The following is a 26,678-nucleotide window of genomic DNA, read 5'->3' as shown; positions in this document are numbered from 1 at the left end:
AAAACTAAATAATTGGAATAGTTATATATATACTCTTTAAAAAAAAAAGTAATTAAGATTAGGGTTGCAAGGGGGACATTTTTCCCATAAATTTCGGAAACTTTCCAGGATTTTCTTGGGAGTCTTCCAGGTATTTTTGGAAAGTTTCTGGAAATTATGGGAATTTTCCACCCATTTGCAACCCTAATTAAGAAGAAACATAATATAGTAGTTTTATTTTACATTACAAATGTAAAAGTACAATACTAATATTTATGGCTTTCTTAATATCTTAATTTTTGAATGTTGAACTTTTATTTTGAATCACAGCCTTATTGATGAGCACACCAAGCCACTCAGGCATGTTGCAATTTTGTTCATATTTTGATTAATCGAGCAGCCCTAGTTTAAACTGGGACATATTTATGTTTCTTTACTGAACTGTTAGGACACAGCTAAATGAGACTGGCTGAACGTCCCTAACATGTCCAAAAACGAGTGGAGAGAACGGCACAAATGCTCTGTCATCCGAGCAGCCCTTCTCTTCCTGCGAACAGCTGAGGAGTTACAGAGGCCTGGTGTTAACCCAGCGTTCAGATCGCCACATCAAATATTCAACAGGTGCCTCTGAACGTGAGCTTTTTGTGTGTCTGAGATGGTAAGAAAGGCGAGATAGATGAATATGTGAAGAGAGAGTGCGTTTATGCTTATGGGAATCTCCAAGGAAAGCCCACCCATCCATACGTATCTGTGGAGGGTCCCACCGCAGGAGAATGAACTCGGATGTATATGAATCAGTGAAGCGATGACGTAGGGAGGTGATGGCTAGTACTCGACCTTGTTGACCTCCATAGTTCTGCCTCAGAGTATCAACAACAGAAGAAATGTTCAAGAGGAAGAGAATGCTCAAGGTATGAAGCAAAGAAGATTCAGAATTTGAATGTAGAAATATTTACCTAGCTGGCTCAGGGTTTAATTGGTTTGTTGGATAATGGATTATTGGAAATTTCGAGTGCTTTTATGTTTTTAAGACATAAGATTTGAATCGGCTGGAAAGAGCAGCTTACTGTATGTTGTATTCAACAGCATCTGTCAGAGAAACACAAACCACATACTGTATGAGGTTACCACTAGAGAAACGGCATGGATCGGCAGTTCTCCAGGCTTTACTGACTAGTTAAGAAGGTTTGATGGAGAAGAAGACTAGTGCAAGTTTTATCGTTCACCAAAGAAGAGGTGCACTACGTAGACGTGGTTGATTAGCAAGTTTCCATCTCAGGTTTATCTCAGGTGAACCCTTATGCCAGGTGTGTCGTTTGCTGTAAATCAAAAACCAGCTACTTTTACCATTGCTACATGCAGTAATACCCACAGCATTATATGTGGAACACTTGAAGGTTGTAATGTAGTCTTTATTGTGGGTTGAATAAAAGTTTGCTGCCTCTTTGGAAATCCAGTTTAGATTTTGTTTTAGGGAAGGGAATACTTAGACAAGTGTGACTGTTACTGTTGCTTATCCTCATGGTTAGGGATTTGACAAACACTGAGCCATTTCTAGAGACCAAAATATCTTAGTCTTGGGCTGAAAAGCAACCATTCAGAGCACCAAAAGCATAGCAACTTTTTTATAACTATTTTCCTTCTGTATACTGTATATGTTCTAAATTACGTTGGCTATTATCATATTTCCCCATCCTTGATGCCAGCAGAAAGAAATTTCAGTTGGAGAAATGCATTTATGTTTTGATGAGAGTTTGAAGAATCATACATGTATTAAGAATGAAAATGGGGACTGTTTTTATTTATAATATTAAGGCAATGGAACAAAAATAGTTTTGAATGTTGTCAGTTATTAAATAAGATAAACATGCTGATTTCGCTGCAGGAATGGATGACTACCTCAATAACCCTTGTGTCAGTCAGGGACAGAGAGGGAACACACACAATCAGTGTGACTCCAGTTGATATCTTCAGACAGGGCTATGCACGGCGGTGTAAGTGTGCAACACAGTTCCACTGATTTATAGGCGAGACATTGGCAGGCAGCTCTTCTCACTGTCACTGATTTGGCCGACATCTCTCCTCTGAGATCTCAGCTGATCCTCAAGCCATGTGCTGTGACGGCCGAGATACCAACAGATTGAGCAATGTGTGCTCAATCCAAAACTGAATGGAGAGGTGGGGTTCTGAGAGCAGGTTGAGTCGGAAACAAACATTTTATTTTTAAATGTACCAGAAGCAGAGCTATTATATTTTTGAAAATGTTCTCATTTAGAGAAATACTTTTTGTTGGTGTCAATTAAATTTTTAAGTTTAAATTTTTGTATTGTTTTCAAGTGCTAATATTTTAATTTATTTCTTATGTATAGTTACTCTAATTTATATGTATATATAAAAAGTCACTTTTACGGACTTTTAAATTAAATGTTCCCTTCTGGTGAAATGAACTCCCCAACTCAATCCGAGCAGCTGAGTACTTAGCCATCTTCAAGAATCGGCTTAAAACACATCTCTTCCATCTTTATTTGACCCTCTAACTTTAACACTGACTATTCTAATTCTATTCTTTAAAAAATCTAACTACCTTTCTAATCTTTTTGTATTCTATTTTCTTTTCATTTATTATGCAATTGTATATGTATGTGTGTGTGTGTATGTGTAAAAACCTCTAACTAGCTTGCTCTTTTCTTTTCTGTTTTTATTCTATCTGTTTTCTTTTTATTTATTATATTAGTTAAAATCCCATGCTATGTGTACTATGTTAACCTAACTGAGACTTGTTATAGCATTTATATATCATTGCTCTTTTTGTTGTTTTCGATTGCTTCCACTGTCTTCATCTGTAAGTCGATTTGGATAAAAGCGTCTGCTAAATGAATAAATGTAAATATATATATATATATATATATATATATATATATATATATATATATATATATATATATATATAGCTTTAATTATTTGTTTTAATTATACTTACTTTTTCTCTTGTTATTTGCATAATTGGGAAAAAGCTCATTTTAGTTTTTATTATTTTTTTCTTAGTTTATTTATTTATTTGTTTAATATTTTTTGTATTGTTTTCAATTACTAGAAATAGTTTTATTTTCACTCTTAATTTCACGAGGTTTTTTTTTTGGATTGTATTCTTTTATTTTCAGTTTCAGTTTAGATTTTGTTTTATTTATTCATAGATAGTTATTTTCTTCATGTTTATTTTATTTTTATTTTGGATAGTATTTTAAAGTTTTAGTTTCAGTTGGTTTTTCCTGGTCATTAATAGTTTTTATTTAGTTTGTATTTTTGGAAAACGACTAGTTTCGGCTTGGTTTTTATTGCACTTCAGTATTAAAAATAAAATAATATAATACTTTGCACATTTTAGTATACAAGATCATTTTCTCTGTAGATTCTCTGAATATTTGTTCCTGTCTTAGTGCATGTTTATAGCTTCAGATTACTACATCTTTACTTATTCTTTACAGTGCTAGTTTTCTTCTTTCTAGTTTTTGTAATAGTTTTGATTAACAGTAATAACTGTGATCAGGAGCTGGTCAGGTAGAGGTTGACAGAAGTGATTGTATCTTTTGAGGTCGGTGTGTCGGTGCTTTCAGCTTTGCTTCCTTGTCTCCTCTAAGAGTTGCAGCATGCAAATCAAACAATATTTGTTTACACGGCACCTGTGTTTGTGTTTTGCAGTCTGCTTGGTTCTAGAATTAAACACACATACTGAGGGGTTTATTGTTTTCATTGAGATTATGTTGGATTACACACATCTGCTTTCTTAACAGTACAGTATAGGTTTGATACTTGTTAAATATGCTTATGCACTACTGACCATTTCTAAAGGTTTCTTGCCCAGGGGAGAGCAGCTAGCAATAAAGGTAAGTAAGACAGAACTGTCCGACACCTCCTTTCTCATGTACTGCCACATTCACAGTGCTTAAATCAATCTGATCATCACCTCTAAAATGATTGGCTTATCAGTATACGCTGGCCTTTCCTAATTTGCCATCCCTTTGCGGAAGAAAACAAGGATTGCATTGCGTAAAGCAGCAGGCAGATCCACTCTTGTCATCCCTCATTCCAGTGTGTAAACTCATCATGACTGTTTGATATTGTGCAAACCTAAAAGAGGACTGCAGAGATCTGTGCTTCCCCCGGAGGGGTGGGGAGATGTGCTGTCTCACAACCAAATGCTCCCGTGGTGATGTTTCCATCGAAAGGTGGATGAAACTCAAACAGTCATCATGACAGGTCCGCTGTTATCAGAACTAATCTGCATGACTGAGCCATAATTCACTGGGGCTTTTATTCATCAAGGACAAGCATAAAAAGATGTAATAAAGGAGGAAATATCCAGTGTGTGTACTCAGTCAGTGTACTCTAAGGCCCAGAGTTTCACTGTTTTGTAATGCTGGAGCTCTTAACGCTGAGTGTCTGCACTGAACGTCACATCATGTTTACTACGAACAACATCAGCTGTGAGCTTGAGGCAAAAAAAACGTAAAATCAGTGCAGTTTTCAACAGACTTTTTGCTGTTCGAAAGAAAATCAATTGGCATTATATTTGATTTAGCATATTTAATAATAGTGAAATCATTCTTGATAAAATGGTTATTGCAATTTTATTTTTACATTTTTACCTTTTTATAATATAAATACATTTGTTTGTGTGATGCCTGTATCTTATTATTCGTTTGTATGATATCAAATTTAATAAAAAATATTTTTTTTAGTTTCTGTAGGTAAAATAATACTGCTAATAATATAACTATAAAAATAAATGAATTATTCTCTCTATTTTATACATATATCTGAATAAATAAATTATTATTATTATTTTTTTTTATTAGACATTTCTTAATATAAAAATGCAATTTATCAAAAGGCCTATATATACAGTACAGTATATATACAGCATTATTTACTGGGGATATATATATATATATATATAATATATATATGAAAAACTGAATCTTCTAAAAACTCCAGCACTTTAACACCCATGTGTCACCTCAGTGATTGGCCTCTCTCTCTCTTTTTTTTCTTTTTGCCTTTTATCTACACAATTTAAGATATTCTCTTCTATGTTGATGCTCTTATCACTTGCAGTGCACCGCCATCTATCACAAATCTCAAATCGTATTCTCATTTCCCATAGAAGTTTGAAAATGGCCACTTATATCACACACCAATGGACAAAGTGTGAAGTTGAACCCATGCTGCTCTACACTGATCACTGATCATTTTGAAAAAATAGTTTGATGTTAATGCTTGGCTTTTATTCTAAGTGAGACCAGAGGTCATCGGATGACAGTCCTAGTCTCTTCATACGCTTCTTGCTGCTCCCTTAGTGCTTTTCTTATTGTGATTTGAGCATTAAAATCAACATGAGTCTTTGAATCTTCAGAGAATCTTTTCTGTTAAATCACTGCTGATTTAGGATTTATAATCAATTTTCTCCCAAGTATGTTGAGTATCATTCAGATGATGCATACTTTGGCTGTCGAAACATGGATGACTTTGATCTTTGTGATGTTGCGTGGACCATCATCGCATAAAAACAGTTTCTTCTACTCTCCTTCCTCATTATACAGGCTCAAAGCACTGATAATCTGGAAAGTTCTGGGGAGCCTGGGACCCGATCGGTGGGAACCTCAGCCAACTTGAAGGGGAAGATGAGCAAAAGGTGAGAAAGTAAATGTCTGTACATCAGTCGTTTTTAAGCTAGAGCTTTTGGTGCAGACATACATTCTTTTGACGTCAGAATATTAAATATGATCCTTTTTATTTTTACCTAATTCTGTTTTCCATTTAAAATTTTTGGGATTCTGTCTGAATGATTTAATAAAATTTGAATAATAACAATTAATAACAAAGTCGTTTTTTTCTGCATTCTGTATGATTCTATGCAAATGTATTATCAAAAAGGTGGTAATCAGATTAATTCATAAAACTTTAACTATTTAATTCATCTTCAGAATTTATCAAGCAAAGTGATGCACAGATGCTTACTATGAAAAATGGAAATTGTGTAATATTCCTTTAATGAATGAGCTAAAGCATCTCTGGAGATGAAGTCCATGTGTTCATTTCCTCATATATGAGATGGCAGACACTGAAAATACCATGAGTGTCATGTGTGTATCAGTATGTGTAGAATACATGTAGACAATTCTTTTTGCAGTTTTTTATTAAGTGTATAGCCTTTTGATTTATTGGGCGAAATTTTGTTAAATGCCACATTGTACAGTAATTTCCATTTTTATGACTTAATTTTCCAGTAATTTTCCATTTTATTTTCCACATCAGAGAAATTCTAGGGTTCTCTTTTAAAGCAGCTTTCTTAACGAAGGTTCCCACCTTGCAACCACACCGTTGAATTGTAACCCTCAAACTCAGGGAAAGAGCAAGCAATTTAAAAATAAAAAAAGAGTAAAATAGCCTTAGAGGTTTTGGACCCAAAAGAGATCGACTTTATTTTGGTTTAATAGTTAATGAAGTGAAGGGCCACTTCAGGTTTATCGAGCTCTGAACACACAGTAAAACAGGAAGAACTGAGTTTCACTTCCCTCTGAAATAACTGATAATGGGATGCAAAGTTTCCCTGTGGTGTCCATGAGTAGCTTACCGAAAGCTGCGAGTAAGCTACTCATACTGAAAGCTTCTACATTCTGTAGAACTTGAAAATACAAACTAGCGCTGAAGAAAATGTTTGCCAGAGCACTGAGAAGGCTGTAGGAGTTTTCTGCGTGATTTGTTGTTTTTCCAGGTGACAGTCCTAAAGCTGAGCAATAGTGCCACTTGTCATTATGACTCATTTGATTAAACCGATAAATCAAACCTGGTTTTAAAGATTTCTCTACATGTAACTTATAACACATAGCTCTCTGTGATGAAAGTGTATGGTGTGTTAACTCGTTTGGTTCTTGTGGTTCCAGGCTTTCTGTTGTGAAAGGTCACTTCCCCAAGCTTGTTGACTGTGCTCACTTTCACTATGAAAATGTGGACTTCGGTTCTCTCGAGGTAAGATCTTGTTAGACAGAAGTTTCTTGGCTTTCCAATAAAATGTCAGTTGCAACATCATACTGAAGGTCACATTTTGTAATTCGCTGCTGTTATGCTCTGTTCATAATAAATCGATATAAAATAATTATTATGAATAATAAAATTGTTATACATTACATTTATTTAGTAAGAAAGAAGCATCAGCTTCTTATTATTTTGCCCAAAATACTGCTTATTCAATATATCCATTCAGTATTTAGGATTGAAAAAGATCATTAATCAGGAATGACGTAAATCGTGATTTGAAGATTTGGTATTATTGATTCATATTATTTTGCCCTGCACAAATGACTTTAAGAAATGTGGTTTCATCTTCTACATTTTGATGAAATATATGAAATATCCCTTACGAAAGTAAAATATATTTACCAATATATTTCTTAAAATATATTGTGATATATTGTAATATATTATTTTCCCTTTTTATTTTCTAATATTTTATATATTTGAATACATGTAATAATATATTGATGATACATATATTATATAATATATTGCAAAATATACAAATGATTGCCACTTTCAATATATTGCAATAAATAAATAAAATATAAATATATATAAGAATATATGCCTAATATATTACATGATATTTTCCAATATACTGCAATATATTTTTGTTTCATAAGAGATAACTTGTAGTGATGAATTCTGCACGATAAAAGACCAAGAACATCTATTACATAAAATGTCTTTTTGTGTGTGTGTTTAGTAATATACATGTTCAGATATCAAGATGCATCACAGTTAGAGTCTGGGTGATATCAAAATGCATTCGGATCATCTTCAGGGCTGATACAGACCCTTGCTTTGTGACCTTCAATAACACACACACTAACACACACACACACACATTGTGTGTTTGTGTGCTCTGATAAGGAAGAGGAAACATTTACTTTATTCAAAAATGCACAGCAATATGTCAGAGCTCTACTCATATAAACCGCCGTTCACAAAGTGCTTTATGTTTAAAGTCTGTAATCTAAGGTTTACAGACATAATATTTTTCTATTCATTTTCAAAATCTAATTCACTGTCCCTATGGCATTGTTTTGTGTGTTTGTGCTGCATTTTGTGTTTATAATGACAGAGTGCCATATACACACACACTCTAAACGCCCGAAGACAAAAATAAAAGACCTTTACGTGTTGTTTTGTTTTGGTCTGACCCCATGAAGCAGAAAGGGCCTATGAAGTTCTTTTTTTTCTGTTTTGTAATATTGCTTTTGCTAATGAAATATAATATATTTGGCCATGCACCACACCATGGTGGTTCTTGTAATATATATACATACACTATATACTAAAATGTCTCGTATGGTCTCCAGGGCTACATTTGTTTGATTTAAAATACAGTAAAAACAATAATATTGTGTAATATTATTACAATTAAGGTTTTCTATTTAAATACATACATACAAACAGTTGTACTGCTTTATATTTAATGTATCTTTGCTGAATAAAGGCATTAAAATTGTATATATATATACAGTAAGTAGCTTTGAATAAAAGTAAGTGACTACTTGCATTTCACTGATTACAGTCATTGTCAAAGCAATGAGGAAGTTTGCATGATACATGGATATGAAACAGCCATTTTTGTGACTGAATTATTGTGAAGGGATGTTCCCAGCTTCTCTTAAACAGTCATGTGTTTGAGAGTTGCTGCATCTCATCAAATATGAGTAACAGGCAATTTTCTAGTAATTCATATGTCCTGACTGAAAGCGATGTTACAGTCGATACAATTCGGAACATGTTTTTGGTGTTTAAGTTGTTGCTTTCAACTAATTTCAAAATGTCAGGAACATGAAACATGGAAAGTACAACTGAATGCTTCCACCCTGTAAGCTCATACATAAATGCACATTTATGATGGGATGCAGGTGCATGATAAAAGTAACACCCAGTGAGATGTACATATCTAATGATAAACTTGACCTAAGAAACATATCAGATCAGGATCAGTGAACACAAAACAAGTCTAATTTATATAAGGCTAATCAACTAGTTGCTCTTATAACGTAATAAGAGGTTATAGTGAAAACATGTGACGAGGGACCACAAAACCAGTCTTAAGTCACTGGGGTATATTTGTAGCAATAGCCAAAATTATAGATTTGTCTTTTTTATGGCAAAAATCATTAGGATATTAAGTAAAGAATCATTATCAATGAATATATTTTGTAAATTTCCTTCCATAAATATATTAAAACTTAATTTTTGCATTGCTAAGAAATTCATTTGAACAACTTAAAAGTGAATTTCTCAATATTTAGATTGCTTTGCTCCCTCAGATTCCAGATTTTTAAGTAGTTGTATCTCAAGCAAATAGAAAAAATGACACTTATGACTGATTTTGTGGTCCAGGGTCTCACATGCAGTCTTAAATGATGATGCAAGACCGTGAACGTTCCCTTTAAACATTTGTTTATGTGTACTTGAACTTCTTCCCACCTTTATGAATTAATGTCTGCACTTTACACCTTCAGCTTCGGTTTGCCAATGAGCAGAGCGATGCCAGCTGGACCTCAGGCAGTGCCAAAGATCTGGTTTTCCTTGTGCAGGTGTCCTGCCAGGTGAGTGGGCACACATGCCCCAGTCAGTGCTAATAATAAACACCCCCTCCTGCCACAAAAAAAACACGTCTGACCGTATCAAATGTGAAATAATTCAGTACCTTACACATAGTTTTGCATCTTGCATCTTCCTCTCTTCTGTTGGCATTTAATTTGTTGACTTCCCCCCCTCCTCTCTCTGCCCCTCTTTCCCCAACTCTCTCTCTCCCTCTCTCTCGCTGAAATCTAGGGTAAGACGTGGATGGTACGGCGTTCGTATGAAGAGTTCCGGACGCTGGACGCCCACCTGCATCAGTGTATTTATGACCGCCGTTACTCACAGCTCTTGCCCCTTCCTGCCCTGTGTGAGATCGGAGAACGGGTGGAGGTGAGCACAACTAGGCTGGCTACTAATGCAAACATATTTAGCTTCAACGTAGCTCTTGTTGTACCACTAATAGAGTTAGCTGCTCTGTATTGAGCTTGTTGGCCAGTTATGTAGGTTGGTGACCGGACCCTTAGGGAGTGTGCTGGGAAGGAAACCACTTAATCTTTCACATGTCACTTTTATCATTAGATTATTTTAAATCTGGTGGTTTGATTAGATGCAAAAGTGTGGGCTCAATAAGATTTTTATAATGTTTTTAAAAGAAGTTTCTTATGTGTACCAAGACTGTGTTTATTTACAGTAATGCAAAATATAGTAAAATATAGGATTGTAAATTAATATTACAATTTAAAATAACAGTTTTGTCGTTGAATATATGTTAAAAAGTATTTTATTCCTGTGATGAAAAGCTGAATCTTCATCATCTTCAGTGTCACACGATCCTTCAGAAATCATTCTAATATGCTGATTTGCTGCTGAAACTGGATTTTTTATTTTTCTTTGATAAATACAAAGTTCAAAAGAACAGCATTTGCAAATATAAATCTCTTGAAACATGAATGTCTTTAATAATAATTGTAATAGGTTTATTGGATTATTGCGGAATAAACATATTAATTTCTTTAATTAAAAAATATAAACTGACCTGAATCTAAATCTTACACAAAATATTTTTATATGAAAAATAAGACTGTCAGTCGAGCTTAACTAATATTGACCCTGAAACATTGCTCTTTAGTAACACCTTTGACTGCTCAATGAATTTGCCGTTTGAACATGAATGTTGTTCACGCAGATCTTCACGCCACTGTTGTCAGAGTATCTGAACCGTCTCTCCATGATCGTGGACAATAAGATGAACTGTGGACCGGTTCTCTCCTGGATGGAGGTGAGAGACAAGCAAAGGAAAGAGAAATGCAAGAATGCAAAAATGCACTAAAATAGATAATTTGTTTAAAGGGATAGTTCACCATCATGACTTTCCAAACCCGTATGCCTTTCTTTCTTCTGTGAAATACAAAAGATGTTTTGAAGAGTGATTGAAACTAAACAACATTGGAGCCCATTGGACTTCCATTGCATGGGCAAAACAAGTCATTTCTCAAAATATCTTCTTTTTGGAAAGACTTGGGCATGAAATACACATTCATCACAGGAGATTTTGTCATTTTGCCCAACATTTCATACTTCTTGGTAATAAAATGACAGAATCTGTTTGCCCAAGACATGTTTCAATGAATCTTGCTCTGAGATTTTGGCCACCCGAAGTCATGCAATAATACAATAAATGGATTTTCATACTCTCCACAGATTGACAACCATGGCAACAGGTTCCTGCTAAAAGAGGAAGCATCTTTAAACGTCCCTGCCATCGCTGCTGCTCACGTCATCAAGCGCTACACTGCTCAGGCTAGCGATGAGATCTCCATTGAGGTACTCAGACCACTTACTTTTTTCCCCGTGTTTGATATATTTCCTTTCAAAACAGGGCTTTGAGAGGGGACATATGAAAGCTTTTAGCTTTTCAAAGCCGAAGCCAACTTGCTCCTGCTTGCTCCATTCAGCATAAACTCCAAACTCTTCCAAAAGACCTTGTACCCAGTTTGAGTTCTCTCTTTCTCTTGTCCTGTCCTTATTCTGCACGTGCATGCACAGCCTGCCTGTTTCGTTTTCTCTGCTCTTCCTCTGTCATGTCTATTCCTGTCACCCCTCCCTATATGCTACTCCATATACAGCATCTCTTTCTGGGCCAGAGAATGGGGTGACCCAAACTTAGAACACATTGAGGCCTCTTTTCTCTCTCTGTTTCTCTTTGTCTGTCTGTCACAATTAAATTATTTTGCACATCTATGACATTATTTTTGAACAGATCTATATAACTAGCTGTTACCACATAGCAAGACTATAAAAACCTCTCAGGAACCCTTTGTAACCACCTAGAAATGCTTTATGACTTTGCCTAGTGTAACGGACGTGACCTTGTTACACTAGCACCTTTGTAACCACTTATTTTATCTGTCTGTTGAATCATCAAGTTCACGTTCTAGCAACCCTTTGAAACAACCTAGTAAAGCCTGAGCAACCCCCCTGAGCAACCCCCCAGAACAACCTAGCAGCAACCAAGAAATCTATCTTGCTGTAACCATGAAACAATGCCATAAAACCCTCTCCGAAACCCTGTGCATCCATCTAGAAAAGCCTTAGAAACCAATTAGAAAAACCTGGCAGCTACCTAGCAAAGACTTAGCAAACACCTAGAAACACTCTAGCAACCAATCCAAGCACCCTAGCACCAATTTAGCAATTCTGTATTAATCTATCTGTCTGTCTGTTGAATTTGTAACATTTAGGCAAGGATTTTTCAAACCAAAATCAGCATTTATCGCAAAACTTTTTTAGTTTCTCTCTTGTTGTTTTTCTCTTTTCTCTCATCTCAGGCTTGATTCTTGTTCTGCTCTCCACTTAGAGATAGGAACTGATATTTTTTTTATATCCCTTCCTCTTTTTATAAAATTTGTGTCAGAGTGTATATCGGCATGCAACAGTGCTTTTTAATAAAGACGTTAATCTGATTGTGACTGGATGATGTTGAGAATATATGAAGTGTTTTGTCTGCAGTGCACATGATTGCAGATGTTGATGTGCTTGTGGCTGAAAAATATTAACTCAAGTCTTCATCTTTTTCTGTGCTAATATATTTTTTGATGGTTTCAATGCACAATTAATTTGCATGTGTATCTTACTAGATGTGCGTGTGTGTCTGTTTGCGAGCTAATTGCTTCTATGTGTCTTTGTTCCTCTTTCTAAAGGTTGGTGATATTTTGTCAGTCATTGACATGCCACCCAAAGAGGACACCACGTGGTGGAGAGGAAAGCATGGATTCCAGGTACCAATCTAAACCCAAGGACCCGATTTGGGCCATCTTCATTAAAACTGTAATCTTTGAGCCCAGCTTTCCCCTCTCTTTTCTTTAGGTTGGCTTCTTTCCCAGTGAATGTGTTGAATTAATCAAAGAGAGGTTGCCACAGTCGGTCAGCGCTCCTGTCAGTAAGCAAGGTATCATGCATGTCTTGATCTGTATCAAGAGTTTAGGAGGGTTCTGAAAGTAAAAATGCCAATTTTAAAATCTTGTTGCAAAATTGATGGAGAAATGTACTTCCAGAATCAATATTGCTGAGAAAGTGTTGTCATTTGTGAACTGTTCTTGCTGGTTTATCAATGCTTCAGCAGACATAATTTTGTTGTTCATCTTTATTGGCTTTTTCAGAAGTGGATGCGCCGGGCTCCAAACCTGGTGTTACCAACACGACTGGGCCTTCCTCTCCAACATCATGTATGATTAATTATTTATTATTATTATTTTAAATTTCAGTAGTTACAATTAGGGCTGGGTGTATTATTAAAGTCACGATGAAACCACTGTTGCAGCAGATCTTTTCTTTTGTATTTGTATTGTGACATACTTTACAGCAAACTACTGTATGCAAACTTTTTTTAGGAGCAGGTTTAACTGATTAGAGAAGTCTAGCATACATCATGGCATTTTAATTAAACATTACAATTTCAAAACATTTTCAAAAAACTATTATTCACTAAAAAAATGCATTTAGGAAATATATTTTCATGTCATGCTGTCTTTAAATGGCAATATATACTACATTGTAACTGCATTACCTCCTTGAATGTGCAATATATTTCTGAAATTTACAGTCAGTTATTCCACCTATATACCATAGTTAACACAACAAGGGACATTTGTTTTATTTCAAGACATTTTTAAATGTCTGTGACTGTCAGCTGTATTCGACAGTATCGTCTCTACTAATAGCAAAGTTGCAAGTTTATCTGCTTCAAAAATAATGACGCTACCATTGCTACTGAGAAATGTCACTCCTGTTAAATAACAAAACGTTTTTAATAAGTCACACGTTTTGTATCAAGTGAAAGTCTGTAGGTGTGTGTATAAAAGAGAGAGAGAAGCAGAGATAGATAATAAAGGAAATGGTTTCTCATAGTTATTTCAACCCCTATGTGGTTTTGTTTCTTTGACTATAGTAAGCTGCAAGTGGCTTTGACATAACTAAAATAATTTGGCAGTGAACATTGGGTCCAAATTGTTCTGCGGTTACTGATAAATATTGTCAACCAGTCAGAATCAAGCATGGTTAAAATAGTGATATTGTGAAATATTACCATTTTTGAATAACATATATATTTTTTTCTAATTATTAGTTAGTAGTTAGTTTTAAAATGTAATATATCCACCATTACTCCAGTCTTAAGCATCACATGATCCTTCAGAAATCATTCTGATATGCTGATTTGCTAATAAAGAAACATTTCTTAAAAATGATAAATGACCCCAAACTGTTTGCACCAACCTTTGAAAATCCTACATCGGTCAGCCACTAATAATTTGAATAGATGATATATCGCCCAGCCGTAGTTGTTGTTTTTTTCTCAGGAATGCATGCTTTGGTTACTTGATGTTCTAGTGCAGATGATATTGGCATGACTGCTGTTTTCAAGGTTATTTTAATGGCGTTGAAAGGCACTGCAGTCAAAACAAATTTGTATTTAAGATTCTAGGTTGTTGTTTAGTCTGCTACATAACAGCAGCATCTCCTAATGAAATTATTTAATGATAAATTAATTAAATGCTTTTGATGTTTCTGTCGATTGTGTTCCTTTCTTTTTCTCTCAGTTCTTCATCCTTGGTTCCTAAGCCTGGCTGGTAACAACTTCAGTGGATTTACCTAAACTAATATTTCTGTATCCGCCTTTTTCTAACGCCTCCTATCCTTTGAGACAAGCAGGGTTTGTAACACAGATTGTGGTTGTTTATACAGCAGGCAGAGGGAGTGTGGGAGGTTCGGAGAGGATGAGCATGGGTGTTGGATGATGGAGAAACAGCAGAAATGTTGTATAATTCAGTGTTCATGTGGACATCGTTTTGTAGCATCTGCTGAAGATTTACAGGCCACTTGTTGTATAAATGAGAATCTGTTAATAGGCTGTGAGGATTGATTTTGATCGTGCATGATCTATGTGATATCAAACATTTTAACACGATGCAATTAGATTCCAGCGACAAACAGAGGAAAGGTCTATCAAAATTACTTTCATTTATCACAGAACAGAAGCATTGAAGAGATTAGCTAGTTACATTTGGTTAAGCCATGGCAATGCAAAATTTCTGCAAATTTCTAAAAGTGCTTCTTTTTAGATGGCATTAATGATGACTTGCATAACCAACATGTTGATGTCTGCTGTACGGCTGCGGAAGGCACTCATTTAACCTGTTTAACTGTTAACCTACATTTGTTTCATCCAGGTCATTGACCCTGAGGCTTGTGATGCATCTATAGCAGTGGTTCTCAATCATGGGGTCAAACCTCACGATGGATTCAAAATAATTCAAATAAGACATAACATACGCAAAAAATCATATTTCTTATATTAAGAATTTCCTTTTGTTTTTATTTAAGAACCAGGGTTGTTCAACCTGGATATAAAAGGAACTCTTGAAAGTGTGAATTGTAGACCTGGAAGAAACATTATAATTAATAAAGTCTTAAGTCATAGGATTACGGTTATTATATATTATTTTATGAATTCTGTAAATTTTGTCGAGCTCTAAAATATTTTATCAAATGAAAAATGCCATTTCTGAGTAAAAAGCAAACGGTTGTAAAAACCTTGTAAGCACAAATTAGAAAATTCATGTAAATTAATTTGCAATAAAAAATGTAAACCCTTAAGAACATTAAATTATTGAAATAACGGAATTTAATTATTTTAATCTTTTGTAATTATTTTAATATATTACTCCTTCTAGTTTCTCTTCAGTTTTGGATTTAAAAAAGGTTGAGAATCACTGATGTATATCTATTTCTAGCCTGACTAATGTACGTCAGAATTCGTACTTCCGCTCAATTTTATTTAGCTTCTGTCTACGAAGCAAAGCGAAGTAGCAGAGTTTGGTATTACCAGGCTAATCTATATCGCCTATTGGGAGTAATATGTTTTTTCGACCTAGGGCTGATTTATATGAAACACAACCTGTTGTAACTTTCTAGATTAGAGCTTACTGGTTGGCTTTTTTAGGTGCATTCATTTGTGTGGTTTTCGTCACTCAAGGGGTCAGTGTACTCAAGTGGAGGCTTCATTTGTTTGTTCAGTTCACCTGTTAGTGAAGTTTGTAGGTAACTTTTTAATGAGATTGGAAATTATGGCGAGTGTATGAGCCAAGTCAGCCACCATATGAAATTTGAAGACGTAGCATTTTTTTTAGCCTAATATACCTCAGGAGTTTTTACTAAGCGGAGAGATTTACAATCCCATTTATTTACATAATAAGTGTCATTCAAAAAGTCATTCATAACTAAATGTAGGGGTTTTAAGTATTATTGTATATGTTTTATATCAATTTAAGTGTAATATTTATTTTGCATAAATTCACTTATTTTTTATTATATACTTAAAACCCCTTCTGCAGGTATCCTAAACGAACACACATATTATCAAGTGAAGCATATTTTACAGATGCTTCCTGCTGAGTGTCTAGCAAGCGGTGTACAACATGAAGTGTGTGAAAGTGTGCAGTCCACATTTTCATTTGCCTGATTAGCTCTCTGTCACCCCCTTTTGGTAGTGTCCAAAAAACACGGCAAGCTGATAGGCTTCCTGCGCACCTTCATGAAGTCCAGACCCACCAAACAAAAGCTAAAGCAGAGGGGAATCCTGAAAGAACGGGTGTTCGGCTGCGACCTTGGCGAGCATCTCCTCAACTCTGGCCAAGATGGTACAGAATCAGAGTATGTTTTGAATGTGCTTTGAAAAGGGAACATTGCAGAAAGTGTAATTTCGATTGGTCAAATTTCAGTGCCGCAGGTCCTAAAGAGCTGCTCAGAGTTCATAGAGAAGCATGGAGTGGTGGATGGCATCTACAGACACTCTGGTGTGTCCTCCAACATACAGAAACTCAGGTGTGTCCAATCATGTCCCAGATCCTGCCCTGATTTCCTTTTCAGGATTTCAAACTACCATCAGTTATTCTAGAAGTTTATATAAAGGTTATCTCTGTTCATTCCTTTATTCTGTGCAGACATTTTCAATGATAATTTATGTGAATTTATATGCACGATCGTGACATTTGTTCTCCTCTTGCATCTCATCCTGATCAGGCATGAGTTTGACTGTGAAAATGTTCCAGACTTGACGAAAGATATGTACATGCAGGATATTCACTGCGTCGGCTCGCTGTGTAAACTCTACTTCAGAGAGCTGCCCAATCCTCTGCTCACGTACCAACTCTATGAGAAGTTTGCTGTAAGTCATTCCGGGTCTATTAAATTATGTCCAAAGCTTTTGCAAAATTAGGGTTTCAAAACGACAATATCACAAAATTACTGATTTTTTTTTTTTTTTTTTTTTTTTTTTTATGATGGTGTGTTCCATTGTTTTTGTTTTCACAAAAATGATTAAGCTGCACATCAGTTTTCAACACTGATAATAACATTAATAACAACACTGATAATAACAAATCAGCACATTAGAATGATTTCACATGACACTGAAGACTGGAGTAATGATGCTGAAAATTCAGCTTTGATCACTGGAATAAAAAAAAAAATGAAATAGTAAATGTACAACTTGGAATTATTGTAAAAAAAAAAAAAAAAAAAAAAACTATTTTTTTTAACTATATTTTTGATCAAATAAATGCCACATAGGTAAGGGAGACTTCCTCTGTACAACTGGGCACCTTCAAGTAATGTTTAAGTTCCTAAGCCAGCTGTGTTTTCTTGTCTGTTCAGGAATGTATGGGAGAGATGACAGAGGAGGAGAGAATGGTGAAAGTACATGATGTTATCCAGCAACTTCCTCCTCCTCACTACCGGTAACCCCAATAATCACTACTCATGGATCACAAGCAGATTTCTGTGTGTTTTCTGACCGCAGGTGATGTCTGTGTGTTTGTTTCAGCACTTTGGAGTACCTCATCAGACACCTGGCCCGTTTGGCCACCTGCAGTGGAGAGACGAACATGCACATTAAGAATCTGGCCATTGTCTGGGCCCCCAACCTGCTCAGGTAACCCCTAAGTGGGAATTATTGTCTACATAATATCCTTTTCTGTCGTAATAAATAATATTAGTGTATATTATAGTATTAGTATTCTTCTTTTTCTTCTTCTTCTTCTTCTTTTTTTTTCAAGTTATCATCAGCTTGATTATGGTTGATAGTGGAAGCAGTTAAAGGGTTCACACAAAGATGAAAATTCTGTCATCATTTAATTGCCCTCATGTTGTTCCAAAAGAAGATCATTTGAAGAATGTTGGTAACTAACCAACATATTATGGAAGTCAGTGGCTACTGTTGTTCTGCCGGTTTGGTTACCAACATTCTTTAAAATATTATTTTGTGCTCAGCCGAAGAAAGAAACTCATACAGGTTTGTAACAACTTGAGGGTGAGTAAATGATGACATGATCATTTGAGGTCAGTTTATTACATGGCTTTCCTAGATACTTGATTCTGATTGGTCAGTGACAGAATACTTGATTCTTATTGGTCACACAGAAAATTCTGCAGTCAAATATTTTTGTTTAATGTACTGTATTACTAGGAAACTGCTAGTTTTATATCTGAAAGAGTCAAAAAGGGGTATTTTTTCAGCTCAAATGAATATTTTGTTTATTTATTCACTAATTTATTGGTAAGTAGCCATAATGTAAGTGATAACTAAATTATTATTTCAGCTCACAACTATTTTTCTTTGCCAGATTTTTTTATATTTAATTATGTATCTTTTCTGCTGTGCATTTATATATCTGTAGCCCTAATATTTTGATGCCTAATTTCACTTTAAGCCATGCTTTTGGTCTTCTCAGAAATAGTGATATGAATGATCATTGAATATCAAGATTTAAAAATATTTGTAATATTATTTGCTAAAAATATAAGTATTTGTTACTGCTGAAAACACTTGTATGAGATTTGTATTCTGTCATTCATGGTTTTTGTTGTGGTTTTTACGAGTACAGGGTCAGGCTTCAAATTAAAACTCTGCTGTTGTTTTGTGTCAGGTCCAAAGAAATTGAATCAGCAGGCTTAAACGGCGCTGATCCATTTAAAGAAGTGCGCATCCAGTCCGTGGTTGTGGAGTTTCTGCTCAGCAATGTGGAAGTTCTGTTCAGTGACTCCTTCACTTCCGTTGGCCGTTTCAGTGCAGGTATGCTGAACCTACAAATCTGTTTCTCTGAAGCTGTTCACACTCATCATTAAACCACTCATTCCATCCGGTGTCTTAAAACAGCACTTTTATTAAACCGTTTAAAGATGTTGGTTTTGTTCCAAAATCTGGTTTTGAGTGCCATACATAAGCAGCATTTTAAGGCATCAAAGGCAAAAAGGTAAGCATTTTAATTATGCTGCCTTCAAAGATGCTTTCTTTTGGCAACAATATTGTATCCTTTAGGAAGAAGCCAATCCTGTAATGTGACAATCTTTGTGACAAACTTTAGGTAGGATGCTGATTATGCAGACAATGCACTATGTTTTGTAACAGAGCTGTCTGGTAAACTGATATAGTAGCAAATGCACCAGATGTAATGTTTCTTCTGGCTTGTTTTCATTATGGAATTATGGCCACAGATTAAGAGAATGTGTCTAATAACTTCCTCTGCCAGCCTTTGGTTTAAAGAGGAATCTGATGCAGCCTCCAGGCCTTCATTTCTCCAGTTTTCTTCCCTTCTGAGATGCAGTTATTATTGTTTTCATATTTAATAGTGATACATGACTCCTATAACAAGGCCTGTGACTTCCTGTCTTTTCTTAAATATCTATGATAATCAACAAATTGAATATATTTTGGCTGGGTGATATAGTTAAAAAAATGTATTACATTTATTTAATAATATTTTCTTGATATTTACGCTACCATTCAGAATTTTGGGGTCAGAAATTAATAATTGTAATTAGCAAGGGTGCGTTAAATTGATCAAAAGTGAAACTAAAGTTACAAAAGATTTCTATTTCAAATAAATGTTGTTCTTTTTCATAGAATCATAGAATCTTGGGGGGGGGACTTGTGTTTCCACAAATATTTAAAGCAACACAATTGTTTTCAACATTGGTTATTGACAAGTGTTATTTCTTGAACATCAATTTATATTTTCATGAAAAAACTCTTCTTTCAAATTTTACTGACCTCAAACTTTTGAGCAGCAGTATATGAATTTGCTCTTAAAAAATGAGTCATGTTTTTATGCATAATGAACCATAATTTCAACCAAACTGCCACTCCTGACATATAAATTCATAGCATTAAGAATTAATATACAATAAAAAAAATCTAGTTAAAATGTTCAAGGCGTATTTTCCACAGTTTTGCACAAAATTAACCCGAAAATATTTAATAATTAATCATTTTTATTTGTATCCAGCAATATGGAATATGCATAGTTGCAGTAGTTATTACTTGAATATGCTTTATTTATTTTTTTTGAATGATCAAAAAACTTCCAAACCCTTTTGAAATTTACTGAGGTTTAAATCAGAGACTCTGTTAAAAAGTTTTTCATATTGCTCTCATACATTGTAAATATTTAATATGTCTCCCAGCCCTATAAAACATGTGATTTTCATAAGTTAGTCTCTCGTGATGAGCTTTGCTAACACAGCACTGTGGAACATGTTTACATGGGCCTCACCCATGTGTAAGTGAGGCTTACTGAGTGCGAGCTGTGTGTTTCCATAGTGACAAGAGGGGCGGAGCACAAGATCTCACGCCAGCCCCGAACGCGCCTGGTTAGTCTTCAGGAGGCAAGGGGGGAGTCCTGTTTGACTGACCCCTCCTATCTGGACCCAGACCTACGACGCTTCTCCATGATATGAGATCCAGACTGACCATCTGCAGTGGACACTCAAATCACAATCTGTTCTACCAGGAAAAACCTGGCCAAGCCTGCTAAAGGGGCTATAGTGACAGTACATATTGCTGAGTTAAAGGGATAGGTCACCCAAAAATGAAAATTGCACCATGATTGACTCAACCTCAAGGCATCCTAGGTCTATATGACTTCCTTCTTTCAGACAAATCCATTCAGAGTTATATATAAAAAAACTGGTTCTTCCAAGCTATATAATGGCAGTCAGTGGGTGTTATTTTCCAGTAGTCTAAAAAGAAGTCCAATAAAGCGCGTCCAGCTATCATAAAAAGTGTTCTACACAGCTCCGGTGGTAATCGATGCTATCCCTTTAAAAACTCCCTTGTATTGTTTCTGAAAAATCAGTAAGACGTATTCATCGATGGATGGATGGATTTTCACGCAAGAGTTTGGGCTCTGTAAGATTTTTTTGTGGAAGAAATTAATACTGTTATTCAGAAAGGACACATTAATTGATCAAAAGTGACAGGAAGGACATATATACTCAATTTTACAAATTATTTCTATTTTATATAAATGCAGTTCTTGTAAATTTTCTGTTCCTAGAAAAAATATGGTTTCAACAAAAATATTTCTGGAAGATCGTGTGAAACTGAAGACTGGAGAAATTCTTCTAAAATCTATTAAAATATCACAGTTGCACTGTTTTTACTATATTTTTGATCCAATAAATGCAGTCTTGGTGAGCAAGAGTTCTTTCAAATATCTTACCAAGCCCAAACTTTAGAACTTTAGTGTATGTCTTTTAGCGATGCAATTTTCCACATGGATGGATTATTTTGACAGTTGTTTATGTTCGAGGACAACTGTAAAAAAAGACGTTTGACTATGTAAATGACATGTTAAAACTGTACAGCACACAGGTGGATATACAGTAAGGCAATAAAATCTTTGGTTGACATTTATTTTTTGGCAGTTTTTTTTTTTGTTTTGTGTGAGAAGAAAATCTTAATATTAGGCTAAATGTTTTTGGTTGCTATTAATTGATCTTTTCCACTATATATATCTGGTTTTCATTAAGTAGGACATTGAAGAAAATCATTTGGTAAGGTGGGGGAATAGGATGGATGTTATAATAAAAAATCTGAGCTATAGTGTATCTGTTTGTGGACTCAACTCCTGACAATGACAGAAGGTAAAGTGTCATTTAGTTTTTTTATCTGTTATGTCAGCTTAAGTTTTTGTATTAATCATAGGTATCTTCTACAAATTAACCCCAAATATTGCTTTGAGCAGACAGCTTTTATATGTAATGCATTTCAAGCTTTAAACTCTTTCTCAAAATGCTAAAATGTGATACTTTTGTAGGCTTTGTATTCAATTTCTCTACTCGTCTGATGTCCCAGACTTTACAGGCTTGCCGAGGCCCAACAAAGCTCTTCGCAAGTACAGACATGAGCTTTCCTAGATATACAGTACAAGCTCAATTACAAATCATAATGTAACACAATTATGTACCGAATTCTCATGATTGCCAAAGGAGGAGCTAAAAGGTGCATTACCTGAACTGACTTAGTATTGCAAATTTTGCATGTGAAACACTGGCAAAGCATGTGCATTTGTGTACTTGCGTAGAGTTGTTTTTGGCCTTAACCACGTATGATTTTGTGAACTTCCGGTCTGTTGGCCAGTCCATGTATTTCCTCTACAAAGCTTGATGCAGTAGAACTGCACGGACTACGGAAGCTTTGGAGGAGCTGATGTCTTTTCCTGATGCTTGCCGTTTGCAGTGTATCAAGCTGAATCGCATTTTTTGTTGAACGCTGTGCTCTCCGCTGCAGTATTGCATTTACTCGGTTTTGACCTCTGGCTAAATTAATCTGATTTTTTTTTTTTTTGCCTCTTTCTGACTGCACAGCACGACAGTCTCTGACCAGACCCAAGTCATTTGTGTCCACCAGGCTTCTGTCTCTGGAGGAGGCACAAGCTCGCACACAAGCTCCGCTTCTCCTCCAGGGATCTCCTCATCACTCTATCAGCCAGTTTCACACTGTACTGGACCTGCCTGCTGACAAGTGGGTTTCTTTGAACAAACTAATGACTTTTAAAGGATTTTTTTTTTTGTTACACTAAAAAAATTAAAAATAAGAATGTTAAATTACAACATTTTAGTTAATAGGTGAGCTGTTACTTATTACTAAATCATTTGACATTTTTCTTTCTTGTTTATTTAAGGAGGAAAAGAGGGATGAAGGTCCGAAAGTCAGCAGGTGGGAGCTGGAAGACGTTTTTTGCCATTGGGAGACCTACAGCGGCAGGTCGACGCAAACCCACCAGGATCACCTCTTTGTTCCAGCCTGCTACCTCTCATGCAGGTATAAGATATATCTTACATATTTCTTTAGATTGTAGTATTCCTAAATAGGTTTTCATGCTGATGTTGGAGAAAAATGACCTGGCTTTTAGTGCTTTATGTTTGTTTTAGGTTGCAGGGTGGACAGTGTGACGCTCAGGTCAGCAAAGAGTGAAGAGTCCCTGTCATCTCAGCACAGTGGAGCAGGTATGAATGACATTTGTTTACACCAGGGAGAAGTGTATTAAGTTTTAAGACCTAAATGATCAGTACCTTAACCTGTTAAATGTCGTCCCGTATACGGGACGGGGTGACATTTAACAGGTTAAGGTACTGATTGACTGATTGCCTACGTTGACTATACTATATTACAATCAAATCTAGTCTAATCTTGACAAACTATATATCGTTGGAAAGACTCCCAAATATATATTATACCAATATGTTTTGTTAAAAATTATGTAGGAAAAGTAATAGATCAATTTTTAACAAGAGTGCACCCTAAGAAATCTACATTACAAAAGGAGTTTTGACCTTTGTTTAAAAAAAATACATCCTCGTTGCCTTTTTCTCTATCACATTTTAGAAATCATCAGAAGTTATATATCACTTGAAAACATAAAATCTCAAAATTCATCCTTTAAAACCCATTTTAAAATCAGACATTGCATTACCATGTAAATGGCACATCAGAATCATTTTACAAAATGTTTTCAGTCATGAATTATAAAAATTTAGGTTTGTATCATGCACATTCAAGTCTATCTTCAAAAACGTGAGTGACATTTAACAGGTTAAAATTTGGAGAAAAACAAAAATCGAATATATATTTAATCATTTTTCATTATTATTATACAATTATACAAATGTGTGTGTGTACTATTTAAAGATTTGGTGTCAGCTAGATTTCTTTTGAAGTAATTGAATATTTTTTATTTAGCAAGGATGCATTAAACTGATTAAAGTTGACAGTAAAAAAACATTTTACGTATGCTGTTGAACTTGAACTGTCCATGCATCAGAGTCCTGAAAAAGGTGTCACCTCAGTTAAGATACAAATGTCACTAAACTTTCAGTTTCAAGCATTTATTAAAAATCTACAAATGATTTTAACAGATGTTATAAATTGATTAAAAGCTTGTGTTAATGCTCAACACTTTTGCTGCTATTAATGTGTGATATGGGTAGGTTAGGGACAGGTTTGGTGGTATGGATAGGTTTAAGGGTTGGTTAAAGGGTCAAAAGTGACAAAAGGGGTCAGTTTGATTACTATGAGGGAACACTGTTCAATCTGTTTATTTTATATTGTTTCAATAAATGAAGGAACATTTTGTTTTTAAAATTTTTTTGTTTTGCCCTGTTTATTTATGATTCAAGGAATATATATCCTGTTTAATGATATTCTGAAGAGTAGTATACTAATTTGTGTTGAGGCAAGAAAAAAAATGTTTGCAACAAATTTCAAATCTCTTGTCTTTAACAAGCATTTGCTAAACTTAACCAAGCCACCCTTCACACAAACCTTATTACATTAGCTAAAATTCCAATGCCCATAGAGGAACTAAATGATTAGTAATCGTTTACAAAACATTTACAAATGATGAATACTTTCAACTTTAGATTGGCTACTGAAAAAAACATGAACAAATGATTGATAAATGATTAGTAAAGATGTGTGAATAGGGTAAATTCAGGTCTTTCGGGACACTTTTTGCCATTGAAATGACTAAAGCTATTAATGATTAGTAAACATTTTTAAACATTTGCAAATGATGGAAAGTTTCCACTTTAGATTGTGTAGTGCAAAAACATGGACAAATTATTAATAGATTATTTGTTAAGATGTGTAAATAGAGGTCTACCATAAACAACAAACAAAGATCTGAACGATTTACATGAAATAATCATTAAAGGTTAATCAAGTAATGTTTAGTAAGTTCATTAGTAAACATTAACAAGAACATATATAGAATATATATTGACTATTGATCTGTTAAGCATTATATAATGAATTATTTATAAATGAAAGTTATTATAAAGTGTTACGAAATTAGATATAGAAATTATTGAAGTTATTAAAAAGTAATAGTGATTCTTTGTTTTCTTCTCAGGTCAGGGAAAGATGCAGCGCTTACGAAGACCTCGCTCCAGCAGTGATGGTCTCTCACTGGCTGCTTCTGTTGATCCGCAGCGCCTTCCCCAGCATTCCCCATCTAGAATCCATCCAAGCCGCTCTTACGATAGCCTGCTGCCTGAGGAAACCCATGATGCTGATGAAAATGAAGATGAAGATGAAGAAGGTGTGTACATGTTACCTGATTTTTCCCATGAACCATCAGCCTCATGGATGGCAGAAGATGTCATTGACTTTAGCCCCACTTTCCTGGAAGATGGGCCAATAGGGTTAGTTAGCACAGCTGTCGATCCTAGCGGCAAGGAATCCCCTCCTGCGTCTGCACCCCCTCCCTACCGGTGTCTGAGCCATCAAGTCCACACCCAGTCTGGTAGCCAGCGCTCAATCACAGAAGATCCAGATTCAGTTCTCAATCAATCTGAGGCCGCGGCCCGCCGGAGTTTGATCCTGGCTGCAGCCGCTCCACCTCAGCAAGTGTTCTGTCAACACAGGCCGTCTGCAGCCACTAATGCTCCCTCAAGCACAGCCCAGCAGGGCGAATCAAATCTAAGCCCATCCCACAGCCAGACGCCAGCTCCAGCGACCTCTGCACCCCCATTTCACCCCCCTCAAGAGAGGCGTTCCTTTACACGTAAAGTGGTAAATGCACTTTCACCTAAAGTGCCAAAATCCCCCCCTCTGGACATCTCTGATCCGATCGCCATCAGTGTACCTGCCAAGGTGAGCATAAAATGTTTGGTGATTTTTGTTAGGCCACAGACATAATGTAGTGGTATTATTTGGAGTAAAACCTTTAAAGCGAAATCTATTCCAGTTTAATGTGCAGAGAACTACAAGTAAACCATTTTAACTCTCTTAAGGTTCTGGAAATGATTGGTGGACGAGCTGGTGAATTGCAACCTGGACTTCCAAGCAGTGGACCACCTCAGCCACCCCAAATGATATCTATGCTCCTGAGGTCATGTGATTTTCAACTCACGGAGAGCTGCCAGCAAGAGCTCAGCAATAAATTGGGCCCCATCGCCAAAACCAAGGGTCCTAGTGAGTACACGCTCTAATTATGGCCTAATGCAGTGGTTCCCAAACTTTTCAGACTGCACACCCTTGTCTATGACTTTTGTCAAGTACCACCATTGCCCTGCTTCAGAAAACATGATAATTTTGAGTAATTTTCCAACAATTGCTATACATTTCCAATGTGAGAACTTTCTAAATTAAATGTATTTTCCCATGCACCACAAGTTTGGAAACCTCTTGTTTAATGTTAATTAACTACTGTTAATGTTGTTTAATGTAGTTA

The 26,678-nt window shown here is 35.4% G+C and overlaps 1 protein-coding gene across 5 annotated transcripts in view; it reads left to right on the top strand.

Moving 5' to 3' along the window:
- The window catches only part of LOC113059243 (rho GTPase-activating protein 33-like), a 45,602-nt gene that overhangs the window by 15,637 nt on the left and 3,287 nt on the right, over positions 1-26,678 (top strand). For 3 of the 5 annotated variants that reach the window (XM_026227596.1, XM_026227592.1, XM_026227595.1), the window contains 20 exons: positions 5,580-5,671; positions 6,924-7,008; positions 9,543-9,629; positions 9,859-9,996; positions 10,793-10,885; positions 11,308-11,430; positions 12,807-12,884; positions 12,973-13,054; positions 13,266-13,331; positions 16,653-16,802; positions 16,884-16,986; positions 17,185-17,329; positions 17,818-17,900; positions 17,987-18,094; positions 19,089-19,234; positions 22,810-22,966; positions 23,127-23,266; positions 23,377-23,451; positions 25,356-26,098; positions 26,239-26,419. In XM_026227596.1, coding sequence (XP_026083381.1) covers positions 5,661-5,671; positions 6,924-7,008; positions 9,543-9,629; positions 9,859-9,996; positions 10,793-10,885; positions 11,308-11,430; positions 12,807-12,884; positions 12,973-13,054; positions 13,266-13,331; positions 16,653-16,802; positions 16,884-16,986; positions 17,185-17,329; positions 17,818-17,900; positions 17,987-18,094; positions 19,089-19,234; positions 22,810-22,966; positions 23,127-23,266; positions 23,377-23,451; positions 25,356-26,098; positions 26,239-26,419 — 2,794 coding nt within the window. In that variant the 5' untranslated portion in view covers positions 5,580-5,660. Of the gene's footprint in view, positions 1-3,828; positions 3,864-5,579; positions 5,672-6,923; positions 7,009-9,542; positions 9,630-9,858; positions 9,997-10,792; positions 10,886-11,307; positions 11,431-12,806; positions 12,885-12,972; positions 13,055-13,265; positions 13,332-16,652; positions 16,803-16,883; positions 16,987-17,184; positions 17,330-17,817; positions 17,901-17,986; positions 18,095-19,088; positions 19,235-22,809; positions 22,967-23,126; positions 23,267-23,376; positions 23,452-25,355; positions 26,099-26,238; positions 26,420-26,678 lie in introns of all 5 variants that reach the window. The other 2 variants (XM_026227591.1, XM_026227593.1) reach the window with 1 other exon arrangement.

The sequence above is a fragment of the Carassius auratus genome, chromosome 41 (genome assembly GCF_003368295.1).
Source record: "Carassius auratus strain Wakin chromosome 41, ASM336829v1, whole genome shotgun sequence".
Classification (NCBI taxonomy): domain Eukaryota; kingdom Metazoa; phylum Chordata; class Actinopteri; order Cypriniformes; family Cyprinidae; genus Carassius; species Carassius auratus.
Note: the sequence above shows the minus strand (reverse complement) of the source record. Positions and strands in the feature narration are given on the sequence as shown.